Raw genomic sequence first — 27,102 nt, forward strand, 5'->3', positions numbered from 1 at the left:
TCCCAGGCCGAAAGTGTAGATGGAGAAGAGTAGGGGTCCTAGAACAGAGCCTTGAGGAACACCGACTGACAAGGGGCGAAGTGAGGAGGTGGTGTGGGGGAGGGAGACACTGAATGTTCGGTCTGTCAGATATGACGAGATCCAGGAAAGGGCCAAGTCTGTGATGCCAAGGGATGAGAGGATTTGTAGCAAAAGGGAGTGGTCTACAGTGTCAAAGGCAGAAGACAAGTCCAGGAGAAGGAGGACAGAGTAGTGTCGCTTGCTCCTGGCAGTTAGTAGGTCATTGGTGACTTTAGTTAGGGCAGTTTCAGTTGAGTGATGGGAACGGAAGCCTGATTGTAACCGATCAAAGAGGGAGCAGGAGGAGAAGTGGGAGGACAGTTCAAGATGGACGTGTTGCTCCAGCAATTTGGAGGCATAAGGGAGAAGAGATATTGGGCGATAGCTAGACACAGAGGATGGGTCGAGGGAGGGCTTTTTGAGGATGGGTGTGATCTTGGCATGCTTGAAGGATGAGGGAAAGACACCTGTTGTGAGTGAGAGGTTGAAGAGGTGTGTTAGGGTTGGGATGAAGACCGTGGAAAGGTTAGGGATGAGGTGGGATGGGAGCGGGTCAAGCGTGCAGGTGGTGAGGTGTGATCTTGACAGGAGGGTGGAGAGCTGATCTTCTGTCATGGTGGAGAAGCTGGTTTTGGAGGAGCAGGGTTGAGCAGCTAAGAGGGGCAGTGGGCGCTGTGGGCCAAAGCTTTCTCTGATCGTATCGATCTTCTGTTTAAAGAAAGAGGCGAAGTCATCAGCAGAAATGAGGGGGGAGGGAGGAGGTGCGGGGGGACGGAGTAGAGAATTGAAAGTGTTGAAAAGCTGTTTAGGGTTGTGGGACAGGGAGGATATGAGGGATGAGAAGTAAGTTTGTTTTGCAGCAGTGAGCGCAGACTTGAAGCTGGCGAGGGACTGCTTGTATGCAGTGAAGTGGTCGGCAGAGTGGGATCGCTTCCATCTCCGCTCAGCAATCCTGGAAGCCCGTCTCAATTCTTTGGTCAGGCTGGTCAGCCAGGGCTGCCTGTTAATTGTACGAGTTTTACTATGCATGAGTGGGGTGGCCGAATCGAGTGTTGTTGTTATTGTGGTGTTATAAAAAGTGGCAGCAGCATCTGTGTCATGAAGGGAGGCTATGTCTGTGAGAGGGAGAAGGGACTCAGAGAGTGATTGTAAGGAATGCCCCTTTAAGAACAGAATAGCTGTTGGGAAGAAGAATCTGTAATACTTGTATATTAGTGAGAGTTATAAATCATGCACTCAACTCGTCTGATAGTGTCAAACCCCTTTAAATGAGATGCGTGGTCTACTCTCCTGACCTTTCTGCTTGTTCGGGGTTAAAACCCCTTTAAAAAGTTAATTTTAAAGTTGATTTTATTCAATAGATCTTGGAATTGTAGTAATTTCCACAATTAGATGTGTTTAATAATAAAATGTTCCTGTGCTGAGAGAAACTCATCCAATTGTGGAAATATTATTCAAAGATCTTTTGACTTAGAATGCAGTCATGGAAAACCCCTTTAAGACATGAGACTGATGACCTGTATTGGTGCGTTTTCATTGATGTCCACTATAGGTATTTTCTAGGTAGAGTCGTAGTTTGAGCAATGCCTCCTGTATTGTATTAGCGGGGGATATTGGCTTTTCTAGGGGGATTTTCCACCTCGTCACTTCTGCAATAAGTGTCACGCTGTTTACTCTGCAGTTGTGGCTGAATTGCTTCACCAGGAAACGGATAACATTTAATTCTTGCTGCTTTTATTTTCCTCCTGGCAGATAATAAGCTCATCTAGTTCTTTATTTTTTTTATTTACTTTATTCATTTCCTTACAGTGAAGCTCCGAGAGACGTTACGATCCTACAAAAGTGAGCAGTTCAAGGTACTGTCCCTGCGCCGGGCAGGTTATTTCCCGTCATTCACATCAGCGTGGTGTTCTGGTCATTTTATCCATTAGGGGATTCCAGGCCAGGGGTTTTTATCATGAATCATTGGGCCAGTGTGCAGCTGACACACAGGACCTCCTGAGAGCGGGTGATGCCGTCACCTGCCAGGGTCTACTGCAGCAAAGTAGCCGAGATGTCCTCATAGCTGCACCTGGGCCATTGGTTACAGGCACCATAATATCACTAGGAAGCATGTAAGGAGATGGATTCCAGCTTTTTTTATGCACAGGCGATGTTAAATTCAAGGCATCATAACACAAAGCCACACTCTGCTTACAATCAGGGCTGTGGAGTCGAAAAGCCAAACCTCCGAACTCCTCAGTTTCCACAACTCCAGCACAGATTCATCTCAAGCCCAGGTCCTTAGATCAGGAACAGAACAGACATTTATAGGACATATCATAACCTTCCCAAATTATTCTGAAAAACATTTACATCACATCCTGCGCTGAACTAATGTACCCAATGTATTATATATTTTATACCATCCCTTCCATTCCAGCTCCACAGCCCTGCTTACAATGGCACACAGTGTTGATCTGCAACCCTTGATTGGATAGAAGATTTAGCCAATCAGAATGACCCATCCCCCCCCCCCCATATGTTTTTAAAAACTGAAGTAAGGCTCAACGTTTTCTTTTTTTTTTTCCCAACTGACACATAAAAGGGTCTTAGGTTTTCAAACAGTTGTTAATATTAAATTGTTAACCACTAATATTAAAGGAGCTGGGATAAGCACACTCACGTGCCAATAGTGTTCAGCGTGCCCGAGTGCTACAGTGAAGTCGCCGTGGCTGACTGACAGCCGCAGCAGATGCATGGACTGCCTGTTGGGCTACCCGCGCATATGTTGCGGCTGTTAAGCAGCCACGGCGACGTAAATGTATCACTCGGGCACGCTGAACACTCTATTGGCACGTAAGTGTGCTTACCCCAGCTCGTTCATCACTAATAACCTTTAATCTTTAATATACTTAAATTAAAATTTCCCGATCATTCCCTCACTACAGTAACTTACGACTTGCTTTTTTTTCTTTTTCTGCTTACATTCAGTGACCTTTCGTTCGAGTCTTGGGCATGGGCTGGCGATTCCCATGGGATGTCATCAGTGGCGGCTCTGCCGTTGTCGTACCCACTTGAGAATCCCAAGTCCATGACCAGAGACTTCCCCCAAATTGTTCAATTATGCAGAACCACTTTGTCACCCACCGTTCCCTAAACACAGACTGAAGTTCTTTGTCGGCTTCTTAATAATCTTCTCTGCTGGTGAATAGTTAATCTCGATAACACACAAAGGGGATTGGTTTTTTCTGAGTTGAGATGCTGCTGGTGGCCGTTTTCGGGGACTTCACCGCTGACGTTCAGTGCTGCTGTATTATTGCCTCACATAGTATGGCTCCGGTTACAGCTTCCTAATGTGCAAACCAGCAACTCACACTGAGTTTTTCCAGGAAACCAAATAATCCCATTTTACATCAGAAGTGGGGACTCTCTCTGCTCCCTCTTACACCTACACAGTAACTAGGCAACTCAATATACCTTTACAGCCACATTACACCCCGAAATGTGAGGATGGGGCCAGAGGTGTAGCTAGGGGCTCAGCTCAGGGGGGTTGAAATGAGTGCGCCCCTCACCAGCTAACCCTGATTACAGCTATGGTAGCAGACCCTAATTGTGGGCATAAGGGAACCTCAGCAGGTGACAGAGCGATTACTGAAAATAAATCTCAGTACAAAGACCAACACTGATATTACCGCCATATAGTGGCAGATACTACCTGTCCTGCAGAATATGCGAGTGATCACAGCACAGTTACAGATAATGACTTACTGCTGGCTTTCTTTCTGATGGAGTCATTCACTTTTCCCGTCCAGACTGACATAAGTACTTTTTCCCGCCGCGACTCATCTGCAGAGACTACAACAAAGACACATTTGACATCTCACGTTTCTTGCACTGTCTCAATCTATCCCCAACCTGCACAAACTCCTCCACCCAATGCTGGGCCACTGCTGCCATGTGTCCCGATTCCTGCGCCTACTGTTTGGCACAATGACTGCTCCCCTTACTGCCCCACATTGTAATGCCACCACTGTGCCCCTTACCTAGTAATAAAGCCTCTTTTATGTCCTATGGATGGTAAAATTGCCATTGCCTCCTAGAAAATACTAATTCCCTGTGCAAATGTCCTAGAAAATGGCATCCACATTAGAACGTAATCCTTTTCCCTGTGCACCTTTTCTGGTCTCAATACCCGGAGTGCCGCTATAAAAATAATGCTTAAGTGCCCACTTAACATTTAATAATGTCCCCTGAGACCTCCAATGTACACCTCCCCTGAAAATGCAGTAGGAAGGGCCCACAACTCCCCCAAAACGTATAATGACCCTTGCACTTTGAGGGACACCCCACACAGTTTCAGGGTCTCCCATTATATATGATGCCCCCACAATCTCACAATAAGTTTCATCGTATAATTTCCTAATCCTGGATCCTGATGAGTCCATAGATTCGGCTGGGGCCGACTAATGCGCTGATGTCATAGCGCCAACTCTTACGCAGATGATATCACCGCGCCAGGACTCTGAAGCCCTACATGTGTGCCGGCGCCTCTGCCACTGTATCGCCAACGGACAGCAATGGTGCATGGGGATCTTGTCTCCCTCCACTACCGCACTACCTGTTGTGCACACCGATGTAGTTAAGGATAGCGGTAGCTTTGACTGTGCCTCCCTGAGTGGGGGGCTTGGGGCACCCTCTATCCTACCCACCCTCCAGTAGCTACGCTACTAGTAGGGGCATATTCTGTATTGGTGGCTGCTTGGTTGCTGAGCTGTGTGACTCAGTGTGGGGGAGTGTTTATCTCTCTTCTCCATTATTCATATGGCTCTATTCCAAAATGGAAAGTGGGGAAGGACACAAGATGCCGCACCACGGGCGACTCATCGTTGGCTCAGTCCATGAGAATCCCACAGAATCATGGCATAATGCAAGCAATAAAAACAAATTCTTATCATGTGTTTTGTCTTCCTGAAAAGAAGTTTATTACATATGTACCGGTAATTTTTTTTTTTGTCTCTTAAATGCAGATTTTTGGAGACCTACAGTCTGATTCTGCGTTTCGAAAATTATGGACTGCCACAGCTAATCTGGAGTGGATTATAGCACAAGTCACAGAGCTGGTGCAGCAATGCAGGTAATGCCGGGCAGAGCATTGTTAGGGGAAGGTCTCGGGCTGACATGCTCGTGGCCAAAAAAGGGGGCGACAAACTGCATGATGTAGGATCACTTAATTATAGAGGTGAAACTGTGACTTCACGGTTAATATCAATCACTCCTGAATGAAGGCTGCTGTGGCTCTCGGCGTATCTGCTGTGTGTGACCGTGAAAATAAGTTATCACATATCTATAGAAAAGGTGATGAGCGAGTATACTCGTTGCTCGGGTTTTCCCAGCACGCTCGGGTGACCTCCGAGTATTTGTTAGTGCTCGGAGATTTAGTTTTCATAGAGGCAGCTGAATGATTTACAGCTATTAGCCAGCCTGAGTACATGTGGGGGGTTGCCTGGTTGCTAGGGAATCTCAACATGTAATCAAGCAGGCTAGTAGCTGTAAATCATTCAGCTGCCGGGACTAAAAAAAACTAAACTAAATCTCCGAGCAGTCATAAATACTCAGAGGTCACCCGAGCATGCTCAGGAAAAACCAATTTGCTCATCCCTAGTGATAACTTATTTATGGTGGGTGTCCGCCCGCTGGTTCCAGCACTGATCGGTAAGAACGGGGCAGTTATCTTTTAGCACACTACATTCATGCCCTATGGTGCTCCCAAACTCTGCGCTCGGGCAATCACACGGTGAGTCCAATTTGGAATTGGAATAAAATGCTTTGTTCTACTGATCTGTGCAGGTCCCAATGATTGGATCCCTCCTGATCAATAACTTATTGATAACTTATTACCTGTTAGGTTATCACTTTTTTTTTTTTTTTTTTAAGACAATAGTAACCGCTAAACAGTTATGTGCATACAACCTTATACACAACACTCAATCATACCCCTTCCCCAAAATGTGTTTAATACCTTTTGGAGACATCTGATAGAACTGAACATACAGAAGGCTCTGCTGGGAGTCCTAATGGGCAGTGTCTATTACTAATCGCCGTCCCCCAAACCTTATAACCACATCTCCTGTTTATATAGAGGGCTATATATAGTGGAATATATTTGACTAACTGCAGCCAGTGGATCATTCGGGGGAATTCCGTGGATTTCCATGCCATTTATACCGTATTTTGCGGACTACAAGACACTCAACAAATTTTGGGGTGCAAAATAGGGGAAAATATTTTGAAATAAAATGGTGGTACATTTTCTAATCCCATTTTACTGTAGCTTGCTGGGGGGGGGGGGTTGACATTGATTGGGCAAGGTTGCTGCTTCAGTAGGCTGGTGGCAGGAATGGGGCAGTTCTACGGAATCCAGGTTGGGAGGATGGGGTGCCCAGTCGCTCATCTCCTGAAATCTCAATTTGCTCATGCACAGCCTCGGCGGCCGTTTTCTCAAATATATCTGAAAATTGCTTATAATCTGAAAAATACTGTAATTATTTTTCTAGAACAGAAATCTAAAAAATAGTCCATTGTCGAAACCATCAATAAGCTCCACTATAATACCCAGCAGGCACACTTTAGGGGACAACACCTAAATTCAGAGCGTTCATGAATAAAGAGAAGAAGCTCAGACCAGAATGGAAGAATTTTTGGATAGGACCAAATTGAGTGCAGAGAGAAGCCCACTGCCGCTTGACAATAAAAACACAAATTAACTAGGGCCATCCCAAACCCCCTCAACCTTTCCGGAGTGTAGGAAACTCTGTTAAGAAAATGTGTCCCTAGCACTCACCACTGAGGAATGACTTTGTAAGGTTTCTCCTTGTGGAGAGTGACATACCAGCCGTGGTGTGCCAATGTAAGGAGGCTTATTCAACGAGCATTGCTCCTCTGGGAAAATAAATAAGCAAATTGCCTCTTCAAAGAGCAAGAGGCATAGTAGTACATAGCGCCACCTGTTGGACCCAGCGATCCTTCTTACATTGGCATGACAGGGCCGGTATGTCTTACTCCACAAGGAGAAACCTTACCCCTTGGACCTCAGTGCTGAGCCTCTCACCTAGCCAAATCAGATCTCATACTTTGCACTGATGAGGACCAAAACACTGTGTCTGCAATTTTGAGATTCTGATTTGGCTTTTATCATGCGTCATATTGCAAGACTCGTTAAAGGGTCGATTTTGACTTGTAGGATCGCTGCTTCCAACAGGTGGCGCTATAGAGTTAAAGTCCTCTTCCTCTCTGAAGAGGCAATTTGCACACCACTGAGAAATAAAATGTATCTTCCACTTCTCCTTCCACTGTTAAGTCAGATGTATTCTCCACCAATTTCACATAAGCCTTATCATAAGGCTTGTCAACAGCTGACTGGAGAAGAGAATAAGCTTGTGTGAGTTTAGGTAAATAGGATGTCCCCAACAGCCCCTCCAATTCTGAAAAGCCTAGGGACTGGCTTTACCAAATTGTGCATACACTGTGTGACGAAGTTGTGTGAGTATATATAGGAACTTAGTGGTATAAGGAATCCTGTATCTAGCTTGGAAATCCTCAAAGGTAAGCAAATCTGATGTATCTAAGAAAATATGAAATGTGAATTTGACAGCAATCCTCGCCCAGGAGACCACATCAGGCAGAGAATATACATGTGGAAGGTGAGGATTAAACCAAAGCAGTACCCTGGGTGAAATTAGTGACTTATACGAGCCTCTCAATCTATTCTGTGCTATTGCCCACACTCTAGCTACTATCTTTAGGGGGACTGGATCTGATGACATTGCATTATATCTATACAGTAGATTAATTAGCCCTTCATAAGAACAACCATAGAGTGGGTGGGAGGTTGTCCACCTTATCTCCACCTCAGGGTGTGGTCTAGGGTTTTAATATTCAGCCTCCTGAGGCGTTCAGTGTTCAGTGTGCATGGACAGGCTTACTCCGGCGAAGTGTTCATGTTTGTGCTAACCTGAACATGTGTGGTGTTTTGTCAACCCTGTGCTGGCAGATCCCCCGTTACCACAAGGACTGTACTTTGTGCTACTTTTTGTTTTCCTGTTTTTGCCCAGAGGGCCATTTTTATTTTTACTTCAGTGGTTTATTATATATGCTGGTCAGGAACACTGCTGAAGAAGGAAGCTGTTCCTGCACTGTTAAACCACTGTGCAATATGGATTAGGGGGAAGCACCAGGTCCATCTTTGTGCTGGGCCCCACATGAGACATTAATGGAGTCCCTTCACCTAGCTTTTCCTGTAGATTAGTGCTGTCAATTCACCGTAGCACCCTGGACTTCACCTTCTCCACTCTCCTCTACGATTCTGTAGCTCACCAAGTGGAAGGAGCAGCTGTTTCACACTTGACTCAACAGCATGTACAAAGCTCATCAGCCAGGGTCGGGAGCAGGGTAGGCCAGAGCACAAAAACGCTGGTCTGTGAGGAAGCACCTCTCCAAAACTGCTGCAGGGTATTCCTGAAGTGATGCTCTACCGATTCCTCAGTTCCAGTGAGAGATTACAGTCAGATTGGCAGTTTTCTCAGCAGCAGAGAAATGCTTCCTCTCGGGCATCAGAGCACACCCTCCGACAACCTTTTCTTCTGAATCCACCAAAAACATGCAAGCTTTGCGAGAGTGATTATTTCAGTGATTAAACGTTCTGAACAACTGTGCCACACATGTCAAGTTAAGAGATGGATATGTATATATCGGTCTCAGAATATATGAGGAATCTCTGCATGTATTTAAAAAAAAACTTGTGTTTTTCTCCTCCCAGCGTTCATACTGCAGTAGATGTTCTCCTTGAAGACGGTTTACTTGTACCTACTGGAAAACAACTATTGACCCTGAAGATAGAGCCAGGTAATGTACCCAATGCATGCGCACCACTGTTTAATATTGGTGATTTGACTATAATGTGACACAAATAGTAATTCTTCTCCTCTTTGTGGTCAAGCTTAGTATGTGTACATGCAGCAGCGCTCCTGTCTGACTGTCATTCTATGTGGCCTTGACATGGGATCAAATATTAAAGAAGCACTCCTCCTACTAATATATTGCAGTCATCATATGATATAGCACTGTGTACTTACAATTGCTCATTTTGCCCTTTCTACCCAAATAATTCTCTCACTAGCTCTGTGACATCACATGATTAAAAACTGACTAGCTGAATCCTTCTAAGCTCTATGTAGAAACAGGAGGTCCATTTTCCCTGTATGAGTCATAAGTCACTGCAAAAGTCCCTGGCAGGGGGAGGAGGGGAATGATAAATGCAGGGACAAGAGACTTCACCCATGCTAGAAACGCGTGCACTTTACATTACATTACCAGAACTAGAGACTGGACCCTGCCTGGAATTTGCTTGTATAAGACACTTGAGTTGCCCTGTCTGTCACCATCAATGTTAATGCTTCCAGCACTTGGCCATTTACAGCGCTTATGCACGTTGGTGAAATCAAAATTATTGTATTTACACTATTCTACTAAAATTTAATATAACAAAAGGGCAAATGCATAGTGTCATGTGCACCGCTGCTTTGGTTTTAAATAGAACCTTTCACTTCTTTATTTTTACGAATTGTTATTCCTGTTGTCATTTTTGCCAAATTTGTCTGAAACTTAAATAGTCCAAATATCTGTATGCAAACCAAATTCCTGTTATCAACTTTTTAATCCTCTTCCGACTGTCTGATTTTCCAGCACATGGCCATTTTTTGCATTTCCGCTGGAAATCTTCTATACTGTCCTTGTCCCAAGTATATTGCCCCATAACTCGGTTGTAGGAAGGGGGATACTTGTTGCTGTTAATGTGACCCCTGTAAGTGTAAACCATTTTGTGATGTCGGCTATTGTTTGGCACATACTGCTAAGGTTTTAATAGAGGGACTGAGTAACTAAATGCACGCTCATAGTGCAACGGTAACCCCAACCCCAACGATTGCTGATGCATTGCAGCGGTGAAATCCAGCAAACTGTATTTGTTATGGTCACTTTTCAGCAGGTTCATGGCCAAACACTTCTCGATTTATGAAACAGACGTAAGACTTTGTAGTATCTCCTTGCTGATAATTAATACGAACATATCGCCAGAAGCATGTTACTATACGGTGCTGATTTTGTAGGTAATGTACTGAGTGGTATGACCAATATCATTATTCTGCTACTCACTGTATACTTTGCCTATTGCCAATATGGTAGATTGAACTTTTTTTTTTTATCCTATATTTGAATGAATTTAGTATATCCCCTTTCATATTGATGCATCCTTATCTGTCAAATTGGTTGTTATCCCTTCACCGATTTGTTTAAATGGGGGACGGAAGGATCAGCCATCAGGAGTGGGGCGTCTCTTGCACTTACATAGGGTGCAACCTCCACTGGTATGCAGGGGCAATTTAACCCCTTCATGACCCAGCCTATTTTGACCTTAATGACCTGGCCGTTTTTTTGCAATTCTGACCAGTGTCCCTTTATGAGGTAATAACTCAGGAACGCTTCAACGGATCCTAGCGGTTCTGAGAATGTTTTTTCGTGACATATTGGGCTTCATGTTAGTGGTAAATTTAGGTCAATAAATTATGCGTTTATTTGTGATAAAAACAGAAATTTGGCGAAAATTTTGAAAATTTCGCAATTTTCACAATTTGAATTTTTATTCTGTTAAACCAGAGAGTTATGTGACACATAATAGTTAATAAAGAACATTTCCCACATGTATACTTTACATCAGCACAATTTTGGAAACAAAATTTTTTTTTGCTAGGAAGTTATAAGGGTTAAAATCTGACCAGCGATTTCTCATTTTTACAATGAAATTTACAAAACCGTTTTTTTTAGGGACCACCTCACATTTGAAGTCAGTTTACGGGGTTTTTATGGCTGAAAATACCCAAAAGTGACACCATTCTAAAAACTGCACCCCTCAAAATGCACAAAACCACATTCAAGAAGTTTATTAACCCTTCAAGTGCTTCACAGCAGCAGAAGCAACATGGAAGGAAAAAATGAACATTTAACTTTTTAGTCACAAAAATTATCTTTTAGCAACAATTTTTTTGATTTCACAATGGTAAAAGGAGAAACTGAACCACGAAAGTTGTTGTCCAATTTGTCCTGAGTACGCTGATACCTCATATGTAGGGGTAAACCACTGTTTGGGCGCAGGGCTTGGAAGGGAAGGAGCGCCATTTGACTTTTTGAATGAAAAATTGGCTCCACTCTTTAGCGGACACCATGTCACGTTTGGAGAGCCCCCGTGTGCCTAAAAATTGGAGCTCCCCCACAAGTGACCCCATTTTGGAAACTAGACACCCCAAGGAACTGATCTAGATGCATAGTGAGCACTTTGAACCCTCAGGTGCTTCACAAATTGATCTGTAAAAATGAAAAAGTACTTTACTTTTTTTTCACAAAAAATTTCTTTTCGCTTCAATTTTTTCATTTTCACATGGGCAATAGGATAAAATGGATCCCAAAATTTGTTGGGCAATTTCTCCCGAGTACGCCGATACCTCATATGTGGGGGTAAACCACTGTTTGGGCACACGGCAGGGCTCGGAAGGGAAGGCGCGCCATTTGACTTTTTGAATGGAAAATTAGCTCCAATTGTTAGCGGACACCATGTCGCGTTTGGAGAGCCCCTGTGTGCCTAAACATTTGAGCTCCCCCACAAGTGACCCCATTTTGGAAACTAGACCCCCCAAGGAACTGATCTAGATGCATATTGAGCACTTTAAACCCCCAACTGCTTCACAGAAGTTTATAATGCAGAGCCATGAAAATAAAAAATAACTTTTCTTTCCTCAAAAATGATTTTTTAGCCTGGAATTTCCTATTTTGCCAAGGGTATTAGGAGAAATTGGACCCCAAATGTTGTTGTCCAGTTTGTCCTGAGTACGCTGATACCCCATATCTGGGGGTAAACCACTGTTTGGGCGCACGGCAGGGCTTGGAAGGGAAGGCACGCCATTTGGCTTTTTAAATGGAAAATTAGCTCCAATCATTAGCGGACACCATGTCACGTTTGGAGAGCCCTTGTGTGCCTAAACATTGGAGATCCCCACAAATGACCCCATTTTGTAAACTAGACCCCCCAAGGAACTTATCTAGATATGTGGTGAGCACTTTGAACCCCCAAGTGCTTCACAGACGTTTACAACACAGAGCCGTGAAAATAAAAAATCATTTTTCTTTCCTCAAAAATGATGTTTTAGCAAGCATTTTTTTATTTTCACAAGGGTAACAAGAGAAATTGGACCCCAATAATTGTTGCGCAGTTTGTCCTGAGTATGCTGGTACCCCATATGTGGGGGTAAACCACTGTTTAGGCACACGTCGGGGCTCGGAACTGAGGGAGCACCATTTGACTTTTTGAATACAAGATTGGCTGGAATCAATGGTGGCGCCATGTTGCGTTTGGAGACCCCTGATGTGCCTAAACAGTGGAAACCCCTCAATTCTAACTCCAACACTAACCCCCCCACACCCCTAACCCTAATCCTAACTGTAGCCATAACCCTAACAACAACCCTAACCGCAACACACCCCTAACAACAACCCTAACCCCAACACACCCCTAACCACAACCCTAACCCCAACACACCCCTAACCACAACCCTAATTCCAACCCTAAGGCTATGTGCCCACGTTGTGGATTCGTGTGAGATTTTTCAGCATCATTTTTGAAAAATCCGCGGGTAAAAGGCACTGCATTTTACCTGCGGATTTACCGTGGATTTCCAGTGTTTTTTGTGCGGATTTCACCTGCGGATTCCTATTGAGGAACAGGTGTAAAACGCCGCGGAATCCGCACAAAGAATTGACATGCTGCGGAAAATACAAAGCAGCGTTTCCGCGTGGTATTTTCCGCACCATGGGCACAGCGGATTTGGTTTTACATAGATATACTTGGTACTGTAAACCTGATGGAACAATGCTGCGAATCCGCAGCCAAATCCGCACCGTGTGCACATGGCCTAATTCTAAAGGTATGTGCACACGCTGCGGAAAATGCTGCGGATCCGCAGCAGTTTCCCATGAGTTTACAGTTCAATGTAAACCTATGGAAAACAAAAATCGCTGTACACATGCTGCAGAAAAACTGCACGGAAACGCAGCGGTTTACATTCCGCAGCATGTCACTTCTTTCTGCGGATTCCACAGCGGTTTTACAACTGCTCAAATAGAAAATCGCAGTTGTAAAACTGCAGTGAAATGCGCAGAAAAACCGCGGTAAATCTGCCATAAATCCGCAGTGGTTTAGCACTGCGGATTTATCAAATCCGCAGCGGAAAAATCCGCAGAGGACCAGAATACGTGTGCACATACCGAAACCCTAACCCTAGCCCTACCCCTAGCCCTACCCCTAGTTCTTACCCCAACCTTAGTGGAAGAAAAAAAAAAAAAAAATCTTTATTTTAACCCCTTTACCCCCAAGGGTGGTTTGCACGTTAATGACCGGGCCAATTTTTACAATTCTGACCACTGTCCCTTTATGAGGTTATAACTCTGGAACGCTTCAATGGATCCTGGTGATTCTGACATTGTTTTCTCGTGACATATTGTACTTCATGACAATGGTAAAAATTATTTGATAGTACCTGCGTTTATTTGTGAAAAAAACGGAAATTTGGCGAAAATTATGAAAATTTCGCAATTTTCCAACTTTGAATTTTTATGCAATTAAATCACAGAGATATGTCACACAAAATACTTAATAAGTAACATTTCCCACATGTCTACTTTACATCAGCACAATTTTGGAACCAAAATTTTTTTTTGTTAGGGAGTTATAAGGGTTAAAAGTTGACCAGCAATTTCTCATTTCTACAACACCATTTTATTTTAGGGACCACATCTCATTTGAAGTCATTTTGAGGGGTCTATATGATAGAAAATACCCAAGTGTGACACCATTCTAAAAACTACACCCCTCAAGGTGCTCAAAACCATATTCAAGAAGTTTATTAACCCTTCTGGTGCTTCACAGGAATTTTTTTGAATGTTTAAATAAAAATGAACATTTAACTTTTTTTCACAAAAAATTTAATTCAGCTCCAATTTGTTTTATTTTACCAAGGGTAACAGGAGAAAATGGACCCCAAACATTGTTGTACAATTTGTCCTGAGTATGCCAATACCCCACATGTGGGGGTAAACCACTGTTTGGGCGCATGGCAGAGCTCGGAAGCGAAGGAGTGCCATTTGACTTTTCAATGCAAAATTGACTGGAATTGAGATGGGACGCCATGTTTCGTTTGGAGAGCCCCTGATGTGGCTAAACATTGAAACCCCCCACAAGTGACACCATTTTGGAAAGTAGACCCCCTAAGGAACTTATCTAGATGTGTGGTGAGCACTTTGACCCACCAAGTGCTTCACAGAAGTTTATAATGCAGAACCGTAAAAATAAAAAAATCATATTTTTTCACAAAAATTATCTTTTCGCCCCCAATTTTTTATTTTCCCAAGGGTAAGAGAAGAAATTGGACCCCAAAAGTTGTTGTACAATTTGTCCTGAGTACGCTGATAGCCCATATGTGGGGGTAAACCACTGTTTGGGCGGATGGGAGAGCTCGGAAGGGAAGGAGCGCCGTTTGACTTTTCAAAGCAAAATTGACAGGAATTGAGATGGGACGCCATGTTGCGTTTGAAGAGCCACTGATGTGCCTAAACATTGAAACCCCCCACAAATGACACCATTTTGGAAAGTAGACCCCCTAAGGAACTTATCTAGAGGTGTGGTGAGCACTTTGACCCACCAAGTGCTTCACAGAAGTTTATAATGCAGAGCCGTAAAAATAAAACAAAAATTTTTTCCCACAAAAATTATTTTTTAGCCCCCAGTTTTGTATTTTTCCGAGGGTAAAAGGAGAAATTCGACCCCACAATTTGTTGTCCAATTTGTCCTGAGTGCGCTGATACCCCATATGTGGGGGGGAACCACTGTTTGGGCGCATGGGAGGGCTCGGAAGGGAAGGAGCTCCATTTGGAATGAGGACTTAGATAGAATGGTCTGCAGGTGTCACATTGCATTTGCAGAGCCCCTAATGTACCTAAACAGTAGAAACCTCCCACAAGTGACACCATTTTGGAAACTAGACCCCCTAAGGAACTCATCTAGATGTGTTGTGATAGCTTTGAACCCCCAAGTGTTTCACTACAGTTTGTAACGCAGAGCCGTGAAAATTAAAAAAAAAAATCTTTCCCCCCAAAATTATTTTTTAGCCCCCAGTTTTGTATTTTCCCGAGGGTAAGAGGAGAAATTCGACCCCAAAAGTTGTTGTCCAATTTGTCCTGAGTACGCTGATACCCCGTATGTTGGGGGAAACCAACGTTTGAGCGCATGGCAGAGCTCGGAAGGGAAGGAGCGCCATTTGGAATGCAGACTTAGATGGAATGGTCTGCAGACGTCACATTGCGTTTGCAGAACCCCTAATGTACCTAAACAGTAGAAACCCCCCACAAGTGACCCCATATTGGAAACTAGACCCCCCAGGGAACTAATCTAGATGTGTTGTGAGAACTTTGAACCCCCAAGTGTTTCACTACAGTTTATAACGCAGAGCCGTGAAAATAAAAAATCTTTTTTTTTCCCACAAAAAATATGTTTTAGCCCCGAGTTTTGTATTTTCCCAAGGGTAGCAGGAGAAATTGGACCCCAAAAGTTGTTGTCCTATTTGTCCTGAGTACGCTGATACCCCATATGTTGGGGTAAACCCCTGCTTGGGCACACGGGAGAGCTCGGAAGGGAAGAAGCACTGTTTTACTTTTTCAACGCAGAATTGGCTGGAATTGAGATCGGACGCCATGTCGCGTTTGGAGAGCCCCTGATGTGCCTAAACAGTGGAAACCCCCCAATTATAACTGAAACCCTAATCCAAACACATCCCTAACCCTAATCCCAACAGTAACCCTAACCACACCTCTAACCCTGACACACCCCTAACCCTAATCCCAACCCTATTCCCAACCGTAAATGTAATCTAAACCCTAACTGTAACTTTAGCCCCAACCCAAACTGTAGCCCTAACCCTAACCCTAGCCCTAACCCTAGCCCTAGCCCTAACCTTAGCCCTAGCCCTAACCCTAGCCCTAACCCTAGCCCTAACCCTAGCCCTAACCCTAGCCCTAGCCCTAACCCTAGCCCTAACCCTAGCCCTAACCCTAGCCCTAATGGGAAAATGGAAATAAATACATTTTTTTAATTTTTCCCTAACTAAGGGGGTGATGAAGGGGGGTTTGATTTACTTTTATAGCGGGTTTTTTAGCGGATTTTTATGATTGGCAGCCGTCACACACTGAAAGACGCTTTTTATTGCAAAAAATATTTTTTGCGTTACCACATTTTGAGAGCTATAATTTTTCTATATTCTGGTCCACAGAGTCATGTGAGGTCTTGGTTTTTGCGGGACGAGTTGATGTTTTTATTGGTAACATTTTCGGGCACGTGACATTTTTTGATCGCTTTTTATTCCGATTTTTGTGAGGCAGAATGACCAAAAACCAGCTATTCATGAATTTCTTTTGGGGGAGGCGTTTATACCGTTCCGCGTTTGGTAAAATTGATGAAGCAGTTTTATTCTTCGGGTCAGTACGATTACAGCGACACCTCATTTATATCATTTTTTTATGTTTTGGCGCTTTTATACGATAAAAACTATTTTATAGAAAAAATAATTATTTTTGCATCGCTTTATTCTCAGGACTATAACTTTTTTTATTTTTTTGCTGATGATGCTGTATGGCGGCTCGTTTTTTGCGGGACAAGATGACGTTTTCAGCGGTACCATGGTTAGTTATATCTGTCTTTTTGATCGCGTGTTATTCCACTTTTTGTTCGGCGGTATGATTATCAAGCGTTGTTTTTTGCCTCGTTTTTTTTTTTTTTTTTCTTACGGTGTTTACTGAAGGGGTTAACTAGTGGGCCAGTTTTATAGGTCGGGCCGTTACGGACGCGGCGATACTAAATATGTGTACTTTTATTGTTTTGTTTTTTTTATTTAGATAAAGAAATGTATTTATGGGAATAATATTTTTATTTTTTTTTTCATTATTTTGGAATATTTTTTTTTTATTTTTTTTTACACATTTGAAATTTTTTTTTTTACTTTTTTACTTTGTCCCAGGGGGGGACATCACAGATCAGTGATCTGACAGTTTGCACAGCACTCTGTCAGATCACTGATCTGATAGGAGTGCAGGCTGCTTCACAGTGCCTGCTCTGAGCAGGCTCTGTGAAGCCACCTCCCTCCCTGCAGGACCCGGATCCGCGGCCATCTTGGATCCGGGGCTGGAGGGAGCAGGGAGGGAGGTGAGACCCTCGCAGCAACGCGATCACATCGCGTTGCTGCGGGGGGCTCAGGGAAGCCCGCAGGGAGCCCCCTCCCTGCGCGGTGCTTCCCTGTACCGCCGGCACATCGCGATCATCTTTGATCGCGGTGTGCCGGGGGTTAATGTGCCGGGGGCGGTCCGTGACCGCTCCTGGCACATAGTGCCGGATGTCAGCTGCGATAAACAGCTGACACCCGGCCGCGATCGGCGGCGCTCCCCCCGTGAGCGCTGCCGATCGCATATGACGTACTATTGCGTCCTTGGGAAGTAAAGCCCACCCCACATGGACGCAATAGTACGTCTAATGGCAGAAAGGGGTTAATATTGTCCCTACCTATGGGGGTGACAAAGGGGGGGGTCATTCAGTATTTTTTTTATTTTGATCACTGCGATAGGTTTTATCGCAGTGATCAAAATGCACTTGAAATGAATCTGCCGGCCGGCAGATTCGGCGGGTGCACTGCGCATGCGCCCGCCATTTTGGAAGATGGCGGCGCCCAGGAAAGAAGACGGACGGACCACAGGAGGCTCGGTAAGTATGATGGGGGGGTGGATCGGAGCATGGGGGGGTAAATCGGAGCACGGGGGGTGGATCGGCGCACGGGGGGGTGCATTGGAGCATCGGGGGGTGGATCGGAGTGCAGGGGGGGTGGATCGGAGTGCAGGGGGGGTGATTGGAGCATGGGGGGGAGCGGACAGGAGGACGGAGGGGAGCGGAGCAGTGTAAAGGACAGATCAGAGGGCTGGGGGGGCGATCGGTGGGGTGGGGGCACATCAATGTTTCCAGCCATGGCCGATGATATTGCAGCATCGGCCATGGCTGGATTGTAATATTTTACCAGTTATAATAGGTGAAATATTACAAATCGCTCTGATTGGCAGTTTCACTTTCAACAGCCAATCAGAGCGATCGTAGCCACGGGGGGGTGAAGCCACCCCCCCCTCGGGCTAAACTACCACTCCCCCTGTCCCTGCAGATCGGGTAAAATGGGAGTTAACCCTTTCACCGGATCTGCAGGGACGCGATCATTCTGTGACACAGCATATGCGTCACAGGTCGGATTGGCACCGACTTTCATGACGCATACGCTGTGTTACAGGTCGGGAAGGGGTTAAGGGAGAGCCCCCTATTTTGAATTGGTCAGACTTCGATTCGTGAGACTATTTATGTACACCACTCCCTTTTGCACTTTATCAAGCTGGGCCTTATTGCACATAGATTTGTTATGGTGAGTTTTATGTGATAGCATGCTTTACACATGTGCATCAATGTACCCAGCATGTGTGTCCCCATGTTCTTTTCTTGACCCCTTTACCAGGGCCTGATAGGGCTAGATGGGATAGCCATCGAAGAGCGGGAGCGCCAATTGCGCATCTTATAGGGTGCTAACCTCTGCTGCTAGGCAGAGCGAGTACAGTAAGCTGATCAGGGTCAGACACGGCCCCCAGGCTTTTTGCAATGTGTTCTCCATTTTGGGTGGTGGTGGTTCTATTTTTGTTTTTCACTTCTTGTTTGGTTGACGTTTCAATGGAAACCAATGAAAGTTTTTTTTATTTTATTATATCTAGAAGTACAAAGTTGATTATGGTGAAACAATTTTAGGTCTGCAGACTTGTATGAAGGTATCTTTGTGACTGTGAATCAACCATTGCCCACATACTAGAACACATGGCCTAGTGTTCTGCCATCAAAGAAATCCGCCCTACACTTTCCTATGAGTACTGAAGACGTAACAGCCTTGGTTATGGAAAGAACCAATAATTATGGTTCTCGGTGATTAGAATCTGAATTGCTCCATGTAGATACACAAAACGCTTGTCATTGAAAATTGACCGACTAATTATGGTGTCAACTGTCTTGTCCTACTGTCCTGTGTTACCACTTTTTGTAGCTAATATATAACATGGTTGTAAAAGGGAGGCTCTTTTCGTAGATTTAATTGGGGTCTATTGCTAAAGTGTGTTTTAAAAAAACAAACAAAAAAAAAATTGAACTATAGTTGGGTATAAATGGTTTGCCCCAGTACGAGGCTCTCATGCGTATTCGGCACTGGTCTGTACACGAGGCTGTAGCTGGTAATATAAAACTTGTTGATCTGTTATTCCAGAGGAATAAATTGGAACCAGCTTGATTGTTTTTTTTTTTCCCCTAAAATGAAATCATGTAATTTTTTCCCATTTACACAACTAATATACTTCTGCAGTTCTGCTCAAGTACATTTATCCAATAATTTTATTGTGGGTTGCCCCTATGCATTTAGATCAAGGAGAAGAACTTCGCCTACCCCGCACTCTCCTACGTTTCTGGCAGCCACTGCTGAAGGTCCTGCACTCCCAAGCGTTCACTCAGGAGTTATTGGAGATGATGTTTGCTGGATTGGGGAAGTCCAAGGAGAGGAAGACACAAACGCGGGTCCACTATCTCAGCTGCTGGATCTCTGAGATTTTACAAGCCAACTATAGAGCAGGTGTGTGGCCATTATATGGCCTATCCGGAATCTACGTTTGCCGAGATATTACCTGGTGTTGGCATCATGAAAGGGAGTCTGGCGTCAGTATACAGTGTCCGACAGTGTATACAAGCCAGTAGACCACCTTCAGATGGTTGTAGAACCAGTCCAGCTGAATGTCTGGTGCCAACAACAGAATTGAATCCCATCAGAACAAAGCTACAAAACCTTTGCAGAAGGGTTTACCACCTGTCTGCTTATGGCATTCAACCTGGTTCTTGGCACTAAATGTTTGGCTCCCACACAGCCATATTACAGCAGCCTTACATCGCTAAATAGGAGGATTTGTGGGTTGTGATCCGCACTGCCAGCTCATCCAGAAACAAAGTGTACAATTGAACAGTGGTTTATTCTACGCGTTTCGGAGTACATATGACTCCTTCTTCAGGAAAATACCACAACCCACAAATCCTCCTATTCAGAGATTTAGCTACGGTCGACCGGTGGATCTGCGGCAGCCGGCACTATATACCTAAGAATCTTCTACATCCGGTGAGCAGTTACATTACTGGCGAATCTTCCTTTAAATCATGAGATAAGAAACTATCTGCGCTTTTTCTTTCCTACAAGCTATATTACTAGCAGCCTTACATGGGTGGTGGGGATTCTTGGAGATGGAGCAGCTGCATCTCATGAATGGCAAAGTTGTAACCATGAATCTTACTATGAAAATGTAATGTCATTAGAAATATTATTATTATTATTATTATTATTATTATTATTATTTTTTATTCAGACAAGAAATGTTCTGGTGGTTCTCGTAACCAAATATCTGTGAAAAGCAAATGGAAGTTATTTACCTACAGCGTGCCTCTACAGTGGAAGAATCTGCTGCAGAAGTGTCTTGAATCCCCATGCCGGACGACCCCACAACTATTACAGCTGTAAGTAGTCCTGTTACCAGGAGGGACGCACCCATGGAACCCAGAATCGAAGTATGACTTCTATTGCCTGGGGAAAGGAGGAATATTTGTTTGGTTACTGTGTACTGGTGTTTGTGTTTTTTCTTTAGTTTTTTTGGGGGGGAGGGTTGGGGGATCCCTCCATAGCAGAAAATTGATACATGCTTCAGTCCTGTTAGAAAAATGAATCCTGACTATAAAAACAAAATGTAACTAAAGTGTAATATGTCCCCAAGCCTCATAATCACAGCTATCATATGATTATTTCCAACATAACTCATCATTTTTCTTATTTAGGATTTTCTCAAATTTGAGAACAAATGTGCCAGTTACCATGCAGGAGAAGCTGCTGTGCCTCTGCCTCATCTTCATCCAGGATGAAGGGGCTGATGGCTCGGTAGACTACAATGACCAGCCCATCTACACCGTGGAGAGCTTGCAGTGGAGAATAAAGCAGGATACTAAAAGTCAATCCTTCAGCCAGTGGGGTAGATCACAACCTGACGAGGAAGAAGAGAGCAGTGAACAGTCAGAGGACGAGGAGATGATCACAGAGTCTTACGAGGAGGAATACATTCAGATGATTAATGCGAAAGCTGCGACCGAGAGGAGAGCAGCCCTTGAAGGCTCTGTCTGGGGTGTCAGCTCAGGTATTGCCAGCAGAGTACAGAACACACGTTCAGAGTTAATGTGTAGAATGTAGCTCTATGGCAGATGGTGTATGTGCAGCTCCATCACTGGTGGCTTTAGGACAGAGCTGCTTGGATTGCTTCCTATAGTTTTGCTCAAAAGGTTACATACTCCGGCAGAATTTTTGCTTTCTTGGCCTTTTTTTCAGAGAATATTAACTTTTACTCCACTCATGGTTAGTGGTTGGGTGAAGCTATTTATTGTCAAACTACTGTGTTTTCTCTCTTTAAATGACAATGACAACCCAAAACATCCAAATGGCCCTGATCAAAAGTTCACATACCCCAGTGATTTTGGCCTGATAACAAGTTGACACAAATGCCTTTGTCTGGCTACTAAAGGTAACATCCTCACCTGTGACCTGTTTGCTTGTAATCAGTGTGTGTTGCATAAAAGCTGAGTGAGTTTCTGGGATCCAGACAGACTCTTGCATTTTTCATCCAGCCACTGACGTTTCTGGATTGTGAATTATGGCGAAAGCAAAATAATTGTCAACGGATCTACAGGGAAAGCTAGTTGAACTGTATAAAACAGGAAAGGAATACAAAAAGATATCCAAGGAATTGATAATGCCAGTCAGCAGCGTTCAAACTGTGATTAACAAATGGAAAATCAGGTGTTCTGTAAAAACAAAACCACGGTCAGGTAGACCAACAAAAATGTCGTCCAGAACCACCAGGAAAATTGTTCAGGATGCAAAGAAAAACCCACAACTAACATCAGCGGAAATACTGGACTCTCTGAAAACTAGTGATCTGGCTGTTTCAAGATGCTCAATAAGGAGGCACTTAAAGAAAAATGGGCTGCATGGTCGAGTCGTCAGAAGAAAGCAATTACTGCGCAAATGCCACAAAGTATCTCGTCTACAATACGCAAAACAGCACAGACAAGCCTTAAAACTTCTGGAACAAGGTAATTTGGAGTGATGAGACCAAAATTGCACTTTTTGGCCGTAACCATAAATTTACATTTGGAGAGAGGTCAACAAGACCTGTGATGAAAGGAACATCATTCCTACTGTAAAGCACGGAGGTGGATCGCTGATGTTTTGGGGATGTGTGAGCTATAAAGGCACAGGAAAGTTGAAGGAAAGATGAATGCAGCACATTATCAGGAAATACTGGAGGCAAATTTTTAATCAGCCCGGAAGCTGCACGTGGGATGTATTTGGACGTTCCAACATGAAAACGATCCAAAACACAAGGCCAAGTCGATCGGTCATTGGCTACAGCAGAAAAAAAAGTGAAGGTTCTGGAGTGGCCATCTCAGTCTCCTGATCTCAATATTATTGAGCCACTCTGGGGAGATCTCAAGCGCGCAGTTCATGCTAGACAGCCCAGAAATTTACAGGAACTGGAGGCTTTTTGCCAAGAAGAGTGATTGGGCAGCTTTACAATCTGAGATAACCTCATCCATAACTATCACAAAAGACTTCAAGCTGTCATTGATGTTAGAGGGGGCAATACACAGTATTAAGAAATGGGGTATGTGAACTTTTGATCAGGGTCATTTGGATGTTTTGGGTTGTCATTATGATTTAAAAAGAGAAAACACAGTAGTTTGACAACAAATGGCTTCACCCAACCACTAACCTTGAGTGTAGAAAAAGTTTTGGTGTTATCATTCATATTCTCTGAGAAAAGGCCAAGAAAGCAAAAATTCTGCCTGTAAACTTTTGAGCACAACTGTATACAAGCCTCTTTCCTATTGGTATGATTCGATAACTATCCTGTTTTTCCGGGATGAGATCTTTTAGTTCCCAGTGATTGGACTGCGTTTCTCTACTGTATTGCAGAATCTGTGAAGTGGGGCGAGTATCCACTAGGAGTGGTCCCTGGACAATCTGAAGACCCCGGCTGCCTTTTGGTTGACAGTTACTCTATGATGACTGTGTTGGAACAGCAGGACTCTGAGTCCTGGGATATCCCAATGAGGTGAGAGACCATATAGTTTTATTTTTCTTAGTGGCTAGCATGTTGACAGATTGGCGGCATAGCACCTGCCGTGACGGGATGGGGGGGAGGGGGATTGTTCCGATGTACAGCAGAAACTATTAACCCCTTCATGACATCTGCCGTACATGTTCAGAAACTGGTGTATGGAACGGGCTCACGGGGACCTGCCTTTAACACCTGTGATTATTTAACCTGTTAAATGCCACTATCACAGGCTGACTGAAAATGTTGGTCTCAGAAAATGGCAACACAACCCCCCCAAAAACTAGTGGTACATTTGGTATCGCTGTAATCCTACTGATGAACCAAATCATATTGCAATGTCATTTTTACCACAATGTGCACTGTAACAGTCAGAATTGCGTTTTGTTCACAAATTTTCCCCACTTGCAATTTTCTTCCCCATTTTCCAGTAAACTGTATGGTAAAATGAATAGTGTCATTCAAAAGTGCAACTGGTCCCACCAAAAAACAGTTCCTGGAGGTCTGATCGCAAGGACCCCCACAATATGCTGGAACAAAGCTTTAGAGCAGGGGTGTCAAACTGCATTCCTCGAGGGCTGCAAACAGGTCATGTTTTCAGGATTTCCTTGCACTGCACAGGTGATAATTTAATCACCAACTCATTATTTGTGTAGGTGATTAAATTATCACCTGTGCAGTACAAGGAAATCCTGAAAACATGACCTGTTTGCAGCCCTCGAGGAATGCAGTTTGACACCCCTGACTTAGAGTAGCGTGGATCCCTGCTAGGCCCATCCAGGCACTGAAGATCCGCATTAACTTAAGATAAGGTGGCTGCTGCATCTTTGTACAGGCAGGGAGAGAAGAGTTGGGCAGCATGGGGTGGGCTATGTAGTACAATATCTCTCCCTTTACCCTGTGCCATTTTGTGTGTGAGGGTATGTGCACACGTCAGGATTTCTTGCAGAAATTTTTTTGACAAAAACCGGACATTTCTGCCAGAAATCCGCATGCGTTTTTACCGTGATTTTACCGCGATTTTGATGCGTTTTTTTTCCAAAATGCATAGAATTGCGGGAAAAACGCAGAAAATCCGCAAAAATAATGAACATGCTCATTTTTTTTACCGCGATGCGTTTTTTTCGAGGAAAAAACGCATCCATGTGCACATAACATGCAGAATGCATTCTAAATGATAGAATGCATAATGTATGCGTTTTTAATGAGTTTTTATAGCGTTTTTACCGCGAAAAAACCTGAACGTGTGCACATAGCCTGAAAGCCTCTTCTTCTTGTATTGCATACTTTGTACATGCTGGCAGCTGCCCTACAGTGAGGAGGGCGACTATTGTTTACCTTTCTCTAATTCGGTTCCTCAACACAACGAATGGATTAATAAGAACGTGGGCTGCGATATCTTGTTTCTCGGTAGGCAGAATGTGAAGTGTAGTCTGCCCTGAAACTGGTCAACAAGGGCAAATGAAAAAAAAAAAAGTGGATTTTAAGATTCTTCCTACATTGCTGAGAAAAAATATTGGGGAGAATTCACACCCAGCATATTGTTACATTACAGATGAGGACACCGTGAATCCGCTGTAACACCCACATCTTGCACACTGAATTGCATATGATTCTGAAAAGTGTAGAACTATTCTAGATCTCCTTGGGTTAAATCTACGCCATAAAGCTACACATCACGTGTGAGTCCACGCTAGTGTTCTGGGAACACACTAGACACGCTGCTGTCTGTATCATCAGAACCATTATCCAGATTTCTGCCAGGAGTGTAGAAAGGCTTGACTTTTTTTTTTTACTTTTTTTTTTTAAAGAATCGGTCAAGCTGATATTCTTCTTCCATTCCTTAACCCCCAACATGATTATCTATCACACTCTGCCCTTCTGTTGTACATTGTGTACTAACTCCTATGCAGTTCGGCCAACATTTTCATTCCCAAATTTTGCCCTGTTTTTACTCCTCTGCTCCATCAATCCCTTGCTTCAGTGTAGCATCACTCCGGCAGCTCGGACTATCTGTCTGCTGTGGTGACAATGATCCTTCTCTTGATGATCTCAATAAGCTAATGGCTCATTCCTCCCTGACTGGGAAAGACTCCTATTCTGGTTCTAATGACTATCATAGCTCAGAAAAGAGTCTGTAGAGAACGTGTGTGGTACAGTCTATGCAATAGCATCATACAGTAAATTCTTCCAACTAACATGGTGACCCCTTCAGAGAACGCAGCCATGGAATTCCCAGGGGTCACCATGTGGCCACATAACCCAACTGGTGAGTGAGAATCCATGAATATCCACACAAAGGACCTGAGTAAGGTAACACGAGATGAATTGTGCAGAGGATTAGTGACCTGATTGATTAAAAAACCAAGTCCCTGCAGTATTCTACTGTATTAACCATGAATTTGTATATCTGTAGCTCCTCTGCCATCACCACTGCAACGGACATGTCCTGGAGCCAGAGCCAACTGAATCACATTAAGGCCGGAGTGCGGCTCTTCTAAAGACCTGTCGTCACCTGCAAAGAACAATTCCAACAAGTCTGTGATGTGGCTGTGGAAATACTCATATTATTCTTTGCAAAAGTTTACAACAGAAAGACACTTATTGTATATTTTTTTCTCTTTTTTTTTTTTCTAATGTTTGTATGCACTGTTTTGCCCTACTCCCATTCAAAGTTCCCCTCGTTCTAAAATATATTGTGTTTTATTAATAAGCTTGTGTAGTGTACGTTTTTACAATCCCAATTCTGGATATAGGGTTATAGATGCTGGATACATTGGATTTAAAAAAACAAACAAACAAAAAAAAACATAATAACTCTTATGCAATAAAAATAAGGGTAGTGTCCTGATGGACTTCTGGAAACCGAATTGTTGGTAGGTCCAATTCCATCTTACTAGTGCGTCTGTCATGACCATAACAAATTAACACATCCAGGGCCATTTTAGTTGTCTTAAGGACTGAAGTCCCGTTCAAGAAGTAGGCTAGACATAACTGGTCTATAAGATCAGCACAGAATGTCAATAATGGAATCCATTCTCCAAGGTCTTGAAAAAGCCCATTAAACGCATTTAAAGTATCTTTACTTGTGGAAATTTCCGAAGGTTGGGGGATACTAAAACAATTTGCAACACATTTTTCTCTAATCCCCTCCACGATAGCACACAGGAGGTTGCCTCCCCATCCTAATTAGGGACAGGAAACAAGAGATTTAAATAGCCCTACCCTTCCATCTATCCTCAGTTTTCCTGTCCCTAAGGGATGAAGAGATTCTTTGTGTGCGTTCCTGAGAGCTGGGCCGGCGACAGACTCTTGTAATACCTTTTTTAAGTCAGGCAGCCTGGGTCGATTGTCCTGGACCTTCCTCCCGCAGCTGCTCCTGCCTCGGGTGGGACCGCACCATCCTCCGGCACCGGCTGGCACTGCTGGATGGTGAGGAGTGGCTGGGGGCCTCCCGTAGCCTCTCTCTCCCTCACGCCTGCATGCCGGCGGTGTCTTCCAGGTTCTCATCGGTGTGCATAGGAAGTGACGTACACCGCCGAGAGAGAAGATGCAACGTCACTTCTGGCACGTATTCTACAGTGGAACTCGCTGCCATTTTGGCGGGAAATTTCAAACCTGGAAAAGGTGCCAGAAGACAGGGTCTAT

The 27,102-nt window shown here is 43.9% G+C and overlaps 1 protein-coding gene across 1 annotated transcript in view; it reads left to right on the forward strand.

Annotated features, from left to right (window-relative positions):
• LAS1L (LAS1 like ribosome biogenesis factor) overlaps positions 1–26,167 on the forward strand; it is an 80,969-nt gene extending 54,802 nt beyond the window's left edge. Inside the window, exons 6-13 of the mRNA XM_069747198.1 lie at positions 1,870–1,916; positions 5,070–5,176; positions 8,858–8,943; positions 19,677–19,883; positions 20,662–20,809; positions 21,125–21,477; positions 23,313–23,451; positions 25,871–26,167. Of these exons, the coding sequence (XP_069603299.1) occupies positions 1,870–1,916; positions 5,070–5,176; positions 8,858–8,943; positions 19,677–19,883; positions 20,662–20,809; positions 21,125–21,477; positions 23,313–23,451; positions 25,871–25,955 (1,172 nt within the window). The 3' untranslated portion in view covers positions 25,956–26,167. The remainder of the gene's footprint in view (positions 1–1,869; positions 1,917–5,069; positions 5,177–8,857; positions 8,944–19,676; positions 19,884–20,661; positions 20,810–21,124; positions 21,478–23,312; positions 23,452–25,870) is intronic.
• The last annotated feature ends 935 nt before the right edge of the window (positions 26,168–27,102 follow it).

The sequence above is a fragment of the Ranitomeya imitator genome, chromosome 2, assembly GCF_032444005.1.
Source record: "Ranitomeya imitator isolate aRanImi1 chromosome 2, aRanImi1.pri, whole genome shotgun sequence".
NCBI classification, from domain to species: domain Eukaryota; kingdom Metazoa; phylum Chordata; class Amphibia; order Anura; family Dendrobatidae; genus Ranitomeya; species Ranitomeya imitator.